At 40.0% G+C, this 8,972-nt stretch overlaps 1 protein-coding gene across 1 annotated transcript; it reads right to left on the bottom strand.

The window, feature by feature from the left end:
- Positions 1 to 2,097: 2,097 nt before the first annotated feature.
- On the bottom strand, positions 2,098 to 7,889 carry LOC133841493 (uncharacterized). Its single transcript, XM_062274018.1, has 9 exons — positions 6,955 to 7,889; positions 4,863 to 4,926; positions 4,009 to 4,374; positions 3,730 to 3,946; positions 3,451 to 3,668; positions 3,263 to 3,396; positions 3,047 to 3,201; positions 2,748 to 2,989; positions 2,098 to 2,676 (listed from the first exon to the last, which is right to left on the bottom strand). Exons 2-9 carry the CDS (start codon positions 4,911 to 4,913, stop codon positions 2,269 to 2,271), a joined length of 1,791 nt encoding a protein of 596 aa, XP_062130002.1. The 5' UTR covers positions 4,914 to 4,926; positions 6,955 to 7,889; the 3' UTR covers positions 2,098 to 2,268.
- Between the last annotated feature and the right edge of the window lie 1,083 nt (positions 7,890 to 8,972).

The following is an 8,972-nucleotide window of genomic DNA, read 5'->3' on the forward strand; positions in this document are numbered from 1 at the left end:
ATTTGGAAAATCAGTCGATGAACAAAAGCAAAAGCAAAAGCAACGAGTGTCTTTATGCATGTGGCATATAAAGCCGCGTGCGATGGCGTTTGGTAATGAAAGCATATTTTTGCATCGTTGATGTGGATGCTACTGCTAGATGCTAGATGTTAGATGTATTGGTAAACGTGTGTGTTGCGGCGGCTGATGATGATTTTCATGTGCGCATGACAGCGCAATACAATGCAAACGAAAGACTCAGGCCACGAACGTGCAGCCGCACAAAAAAAAAAAAAACTTATGCGGCTACGCTACGAACTCTGCTAGCAAAAAAATCATATATAGAAAAAGAAGAAAAACGTTGAAGCTAAAGCTAAGGTCGCCGGTGCGCATAAAAACTCAATTTTTAGCTTTTGTTGTAGTTGGCGCAATTTGGGTGCCTATTTGGTGTCACCACACATCATCACCGCGAGTGCAAGTCGTAATCGCAATCGCATTGGGATTTGTATTTGGATTCAGAGACGGATTCACTCACAGCTGGAGTTTGGGTTTTTTCATTTGCGATAAAATCGATGGCTGCGACGCCAACGCAAATTACACCATATTAATTATTATATTCTCATAAAACGTTTTTTTTTTCTGTTGTTTGTCTGTTTGTGTTTTGTACTTATTTAATCATTGTAGTGGCTGCATTTAATTGAAACACTTTTTTGGGGGCAGCTGTGTGTGTTTGGCGAATTTCAAGGTTCCCACCACGTGGTGACTACGTGCCTAAGATGCGACCAGCGAGATGGCCTACAAAACTAATAATACTTACGTCAACTGAGATTTAACAATCTGGGTGTAGCTTAACAGTTATGTTATGCTTAAACATCGCTCATGTCGCTGCATACTGAAGAGCAAAGCGCTAATTTCTTCGCCTTCAAACTGCCTGTCAAAAGTATTTTTTTGAGGAAAACTACCAACGTAGTTTTTGCTTCATTTAATTACTTAATTATTAAATTTAATATTTGCTGTTAAACAACAATTAATCATAAATGAAATTATTATTTTGCATGTAGCGAATGGCAATAGAATTTTGCATGCTTCATTCTATGCAAATTGCGTGTGAAATAATAATGAAAACGTAATGTGATACCATAAACATTTAGACTGTGAACACAGCCTTTGTCTATGTCTATGAGTCTATGACTTTTGTATGTTTGTCTTTGTCTTTGCCTTTGTGATTGGCGTTTGCTTTGGCTATTGTTTGTTTCTCATAACTAAATAAATTAATTAGCCATGGCAATTTGACTCGTCCCCACACCGAGCACCGACACTTCAGCCACCAACCGACAGTATACAAATCACTCTAATGATTCCGTGTTAATTTTTACAGCAAAGATTCTTGCGCATTTTTGCTAAGACATCTTAACTATCAGCTACAACAGTAGCAAAACTAAAAGGCAAAGGCAGAGGCCGAGGCAGAGTAGTAACAAAACAAAATACAGTCCAAAATGAGCAACTCACCGAAAATTGCACAATTAGCAAAAATCTGTTGGTTGCTGCTGCCTCTGCTGTCTACTGCCAGTTGGGCAACATTAAAAGTCCTCAACCATATTAACACTTTGGGCAATGTTTTGCGGCGCGCCGCAACGCTCAAAATTTGTGTCAAACCCAACAGCTTCACCGGCGCGGCAGCCACAAACAATAACAACGATGATAGAAAATCATGCAGTAAAGCGCACGACCAAAAAAAAATTAAAACAAAACTCACATGAAAACAAATAGAAAAAGGAAAATACAGCACAGCTCAGTTCAGCACATAAATTGTAGACGATTTGACACACGTTCGTTCGACGCTTTTGCATTCGTTTGCCCGTTCAATGGCAGGCACTGGGGCAAGCCAATGAGGAAGTGCAACAAGCGACACATGTTATCGGCCTTAATGCTTCCTCATATGCCACACATGCCCCAGCATTAACAATCCGAAACGAAACGCCATTTTGCACCTGTCGCAAAATAAAGTAAAGACAAATATAACGTCTGCCTAAAAGTATGCAGCATTTTTTGTTGGCTTGGTAATTCCGCTATTTAAATCTGACTCACAAAAGTATGCAACAAATATTTTTTCAAAGTTATTCAGTGAACTGCTATTCAATTTAAAGAAATTGTATTTAAAAATAAAAATGTTTATTTTAAGAGCGATATCTAACTACGAGCGAACAAAACTTCGTTGGTATTTGATGCCATCAACTATTTACAAAACGCCATCCCCACAGACCCCATAAATAAGTCTCTGCCCTTTAATCAATCAATTTGTCCCTTATGCGCTATGTACGAATCGTAGAGCGTCGACTGCTTGCGTCGCTTCAGACGAGAGCAGGCTATAAACAGCGTAACCGTCAGCAGACAGAGCACTGCCGAACAGCTAGCAGTTAGTGCTGAGAACGTTGATGTCTTGAGGCAAGTGTGATGCGGCGACTGTGGCGTGGCCTGTCGATGTGCGTAGACATCGTCGCCATCGTTTTCGCCTTCCTGCAGCACGCGCAGCGACTGAAACAAATTCACATTCTCCGACAGCGAAGCCTGTGCCGGACTCTCGGTGGCCGTATCTCCAGTGTCGTCAAGCGGAGGCAACGAAAGATTTGTGGCCGTCATATTGGACGTGTCACGCTTGGTGACCGCTTTAAGGTTGCGCCAGTGACAGGGCTGGCTCTATATGATTGATGAAGATTGATAGTGAAATAGATAGTGTAATTTTGGGCAACCTCAAGACTGAAACTTACTGGACAACGGCCATGGCACATGCGCACATCGCATTCAATGTACAGCGCCGGCGAGCCTGTGAAGCGAAAGGTCTTCATGTAAGCATAGACTTGGGTTTCGTAAACTCCTGAATCGGACCACGAGCCTCTGAAGCGTGAGATGAGCTTATCGTCCACTGGACAACCTTGTTGATCTATCAACTGTATGCGCTTATTGGCGCCATTATGGGCATAGCAATCATTTACCACAATATCAAAGCCATCTAAGAGAGAAAGAAAAGTGTTAAAATATAGTTTGTTAATTCGTTTTTATTACTCACCATATTTGCTTCTCATGTAGATGATAAGTGTTAAGGGATCGCCCACACGCACTGGGCCTGTAACGCGTGGTCCACCGATGCCATAACCATTCTGAATTTCCATATAGCACTCAGGGGGACTCAGCGTAAAGACTACAGGGTTGCCAGTGGCCACTCTGTAAGCAAGTAATAGGAGTAAATTTAATATAAATATGGTATTTCTAATATTAAACTTACTCCACATCTAGAAAGGGAAAAGTCACAGTCTTCCAGAAGTCGTAACCATACTCGCAAGTGACCTTAAAGTGCTCATCGTATTCCTCTTCTATTAAAGGATTATACTGCACTGTCACTGTATTCCACATAAAGTTCTGCAATAAGTAAGGAATTAAAATACAATTGTTTAACACATAACGTATACGCACTGTTGGATTCTTGCGACTCTCTTCCTGCAAAGAGTTCTTGCCCAATGTGCCGCAACGATTAAGTTGTATATAAAACTCGTAATAATCCCTGCCAGAGCCATTGATATACATGCAATCCGGGTCGTAGGCATAGCCAGCAGAGTAAAGCAGGCCACTAAAAGAGCCATTAAAGCCAATGCGTATTTTCATGTAATCATCCTGACACTCTGCCTCAATATCTGAGCGAGAAAAGAAATGTAAGTAAATATAATTGAAGTCAGTTTTGTTAATTCAGCTTACGTTGCACTCTGGTGTTGTTGTGTATGAACTGTTGTCCGTTATAATCCTGATCCCAGTACTCTTCGTGCCACTTGTTGCCCTCGTAGGGGACAGCATGATAAGCACCGCTGCCTGTGGGAGCGCCACTTGAGTCAACACCTGTGGAGCCATATTCTAAATGCACGGGATGGCCAATGCGTTGTGGCACATAGCCCGAGGAATCAGGCACGTGATCAGGCTGTAATATAAAAGAGATAATAAAATGGACTACTTAATAAGTCAAAGCAACTGCCTGCTTACCACATCGTGTTGCAGCCTGTTGCGTTCCACTGCAACGCTGCTGCGATTGCGCACATCCTTGGCGAATTTCTTGGTAGCCGGCAAACCAGCGCGTTTCGTTAGCTTCGAAGCTTGTGTCGTTGGTCCCGAGATGTACGATTTAGAGGATAATGCCACCAGATCCTGCTGCTCCACATCCACAACGCTGGCTGCGAGCGGTCGACTGCTCCGTTTGCTGCTCGAGTTGCGTGGCGTCGTCGACTGTATGCGCGCCTTAAAGCTGCGACCGGAGGCAACTGTGGGCGTGGGCGGTGGTGTTGTGGTGGCCACTGCTGCCTTGCTCACTATGGCGTACTCAGTGCTGAGCTCAATGCTGTGGCTGTGTTGCTGCAATGAGAATGGGGAGTGGAATGGGAAAGACATAAGGTTACACGTGACGTATGATAAATCAAGATAGTTTGTGTCTTAAGTCTTTCGTTGTGTTTGCTCGTAAAACTGCTGCCTCATGATTGCAACGGTAACAAGAGCGAACATAATTTTGCGCTCGTTCCCCCTTCGCACAATCAATCGGAGCGGCGCTCTGGGAAGCTACGCAATATGGCCAAGCATATCCGTTAGACGGGCGCGATTGGCCAACGATTGGTTACGGTTCATGTGGTTGTGTCTATGTTTCGGCTTCGACTTCGGCTTTGGCTTTGGCTGCTTAGCATAATCAGGAAGTTCGTTCTTAGAATGCAGTTTAACTGTTAAATAGATTAGTTTTTGCTGCAGAGTGCGGCACAAAACAAAAGACTTGAGCAACGAACGCGAAATAACTTTTTGCAATACATTTTGTGAAAGGCGCATTTCCGATTCTTGGATTCTTTTAGACATACCTGCAGCATCAGCAGCAGCAACAGCGTGGCGGCAATTCTTGACAGCTTCATCTCTGGTTGTTAACTGCAAACACAAAATATATTGTCAATACTAAATATAATCGTTGAAGGCGAGGAGTGTTAGTTAACCTTGCTAGTGGTCAGTCAAGTGTTGTGTGTTCAGCATCGGTTACAACCAAATGCGTATGCGACAGGAAGGAAGTTTGTGGTTCATAAATTAATTGTGGTCAATATGCGAGAAACATAAGCAAGAACAGCAGCAACAACAACAACAACAACAAAGGCAACAACAGCGAAGACAACAACTTATGTTGGAGACAACATCAATGTCATCATGGCTAGAACAATGGGCGCCTAGCAGCCTGTCAGGCGTTAAGGTCAAAGGCATAAAACAAAAGCAGCAGCAACAACTAAAACTGTCAGCGCTTGCGATTTGCGTCTCTTAATTATTAAAGCCAAAAGGGTTCTAACATAAGCCAAGCAGCAGCAGGAGTTAATGCTTGGCTTTAAACTCAAATTGGATTTTAATGAATGACTGCGACTCGAAGAAGACAAAAACAACAACAACAACATACCAACGAAGTCTCTTCTTCACGCCCCCGCCAAATGGTTGGCTGGTTTTACGCTTAGCTGTAAAAACGCACGCCGTTTGCTTAATTGTTGTTATAATTACTTTGGCTCCAACTTTAGTTGCCTTTGGTTTTACATCTGTTATGCAATCGTCTTGTTGCTATTGCTATCTTTAACTTTAGTTTTTTTAGTTTGGTTTCGGTTTTTGGCTTTCATTATTTATTTTTTGTGTGTACTACGTTCTTTAACGGCGGCCACGCTTTACTCCTCTGTTATAATTATATTTAATTGTTGTTGCCTGACCTTGAGCCGTTTTTTGTTTTAGTTTGTTGTTTATTTCTTCTGTGATTTTTTTATATTTATTTTATTTCTCTCTCTCTCTTCGCATACAATGTTAGTGTTCGCATTGCTAACGGTTTCATTCGCATTATGGCCATAACATGAACACGCCTTTTTCACGTTTACCGTTTTGCGACGCTGTTGACAGTTTATTTTATTTTTATTTGGATTTGCCATAGTATACTTACTTGAGAGCGTTTTGCGGTTTGTTGACCGCACTCAAAATGATATTAATCGCTATGTTTAAGTCTAGGTAACACGAGTGTTTATTAATAGCATTTGAATGGCAGGCAAACATTTCTATTATGAAATGGCATGCGAACTGCGGCTGACTTTAAGATGATCTTTACTATGATATTGAAATGGATTAGTTCATCTCTTTATCACAAACATAAATCTTAGGTCACTTTGAAATACAAATGATGAAATGCAATGCAACTTTTAACTATTTCGGAAATGCAAATAAATAGAGACTCTAATCTGTACCAAACATATACACAAACTTTATAATATAATCATATTTTACATATTCTAATGTTTGTAAATATATGACAGATTAATGTATTGTAATACATGAAAAAAATGTCGTATCAAACAAATTAAATCTTCTTCATAAGTTTTAACTATCTTTTGCTGTAGAGGTGAAGCCTCTAAGTTAAACGCTAATTTGAAATTTCCTTACGACGTTTTTTAAATTCTATAATAACAATAATATCAGACCAAAAGTTATTTAGTTATGCTGTTTAAACCCACAATGATGTCATTATTTCGAATTGTTTTAACTAATTGTTAAATCTTATTAAATTTCACTTATACTATTAGCCTCTCAAATATGAGCAACTCATAGGGAAATCATAAAATCTGTATTTAGTAGCTTATGTTCTTTAAATGCAATTTTATGTATTTATTACATAAGTTCAGAATATTCTAAAAAGTTATACAGTACATTAAAACAAAATCAACATATTACCCAAAGATTCAAAGAATGTCAAGTCTAAGTTTCTTAAATAAATATATGAGAAAAGAAAAAAATAAATCAAATATTTTGAAAATTCTCACAATAGATAATGACAAAATCAACATAAAAGTAGACAAAAAGTCGTGGCTTAATTTGAAATAAATATTTAAAGAGAGTGAAAGATAAACAGCAACAAATATTTAAATATCCATTTTCCTCACTCACCTTCCACCAAATGCAAAACTTGAGTATTCCCGCTTATTAGGCTCCACACTCAGCTTCTCTTTACTTTTAATGTTTTTCTTTTATTGCCTTCCTTTTATTGCCTTTGCTTTCGCAGCGTTTCCCTTGCAGTATCTCCAATTGGTGGCGAGTTTCGCAAACACTGACCTGCTCCAAAATGTTTTGCGTTATTCGCTCGTTTTGTCTGCTTTGCACCCACTTAAACAGTTTACACCTCTTTTTGGGGCTCTCACACAAACACACACACACACACTTCGCACTCACGCACTTTGACCAACTGACATAATAACAAGAAAAACTTGGCCCATTTTTTTGCCGCCAGTCTTTTTGGCCATAAAAGTTGACGAGGCGTGCCCAGCGACAAAACGCTTAACAAAACACTTTTGAAGCGAGGAGGTTTTTCACTTTCGATCTTTTTCTTTTTCGACTATTGCGCGATTTTTGTTATGGTTGTTGCTGTTGCAGTAATTGTATCAGATGTGTGTTTTCTACACCATTTATGCCATTTATCTGGCTTTGCTTTACATGTTACACGTCTGTAAAACTTTTGTTAGTTTTCCGTTTTTTGTTTTGTTTTGTGGAAGACCAAAAAATCACTCAAGTGCAACTTGCCAAATAGAATCGGACAGAGAGACCCACGAATCCACGGTAGCTACCGTTAGCTATTGCCTAATCTTATGTAAGAGGGCCTCCTTTATGAATGCCGTTTGCCGTTTGCCGTTTACCGAATGGCGAATGCCGAGTTCCGTTGTCGAAAAGACGGTGCCTTATGATGATGTTCGTGGTTGTGGCTCTTTGGAGTTACGCGCAGGTGTGAAGCCAAGCGCGGATCGCGCGGATCTTTATAGAGTTTTCAGCTTTAGAAGCTGAGAGGCAGCAAACACAGCAACAGCAACAGCACACTGAGACCACTTAACCATGGGTTGGTTGTGAAAGAAGCTGTCTTGGGTCTTCTTCGGCTCTTCATCTGCATTTTTGCTGCTTTACTTTCGTTGCAATTCGCCGTTAGTTGCCATGGCGGAAGTCACTCACAGCGAGTTAAATAGATCTCTCTCTATTTCTGTGTAGCTGACCCATTACCTTTTCCACGCTGCGTTTTGCTGCTGCTTTATTTTTTTGCAACCAAGGTCAACGGCACCTAACTGTAACTTGTGGCAGTTAAGTCTTATTTAATTGGCCCTGCAACGTGCCAAGCGTGTCTGCGTTAAATTACAAATTACTAATTAGTTTGCACTTAAACGGCGCTTAATTAAACTGCCCCCAGCCTGAGCAATGTGTTGTGAAAGGTACACCCACTCTTTGACCCTGACAGCGGTAGAAACAGTTACAATAGCTGGACAAGGGCAGCGCAGCCACTGTGACGACTAGGATCCAAAATATACACAACTGACCCAATTCGAAGCACATTAAAACATATTTAATAGGCCACAAATATTGCAGAATAATATTAAATGTAAAACAAGTAAGAAGTATACAGGCGAGTGTGCTCGGCTGTGAGATATTCGCTATCCATTTCCACTAAAAGTAAAACAGTGCGGTATTATTTTGAAAATATACCATATAACGCAAAAATACTGAGAGGTACCAACGGCTGTAATAGGTATATTAATATAGTACTACTTGTAAAATATACCATACAAAATATTCCGTAGGGTACAAAAATACCGTAGATCACAAAATATACCGTAGATCTCAAAATATATTATATTGTCAGCAAAAGCTACTAAGACCAGTAATAAGTAGGCGATTTCCCACTAATAACTTCTACAATTTTTGTCTGAACACAACCAAAATTTCAGGAAATTTAAATACCTTAGTTATTATTGAATGAACCGAAAATCTCTCTAGCTTAAAAATTGCGCTTGTTACTCGATTTCTATAGATTTTCGGGATGGAAGTGGGCGTAGCAAAAATTTTGAACAAATTTGATCTGCATAGTAACATAAAAAGCGATGTATGAAAAATTGTATATCTTTATCTCTTATAGTCTATAAGATCTA

Source organism: Drosophila sulfurigaster, chromosome 3, assembly GCF_023558435.1.
Source record: "Drosophila sulfurigaster albostrigata strain 15112-1811.04 chromosome 3, ASM2355843v2, whole genome shotgun sequence".
NCBI classification, from domain to species: Eukaryota; Metazoa; Arthropoda; class Insecta; order Diptera; family Drosophilidae; genus Drosophila; species Drosophila sulfurigaster.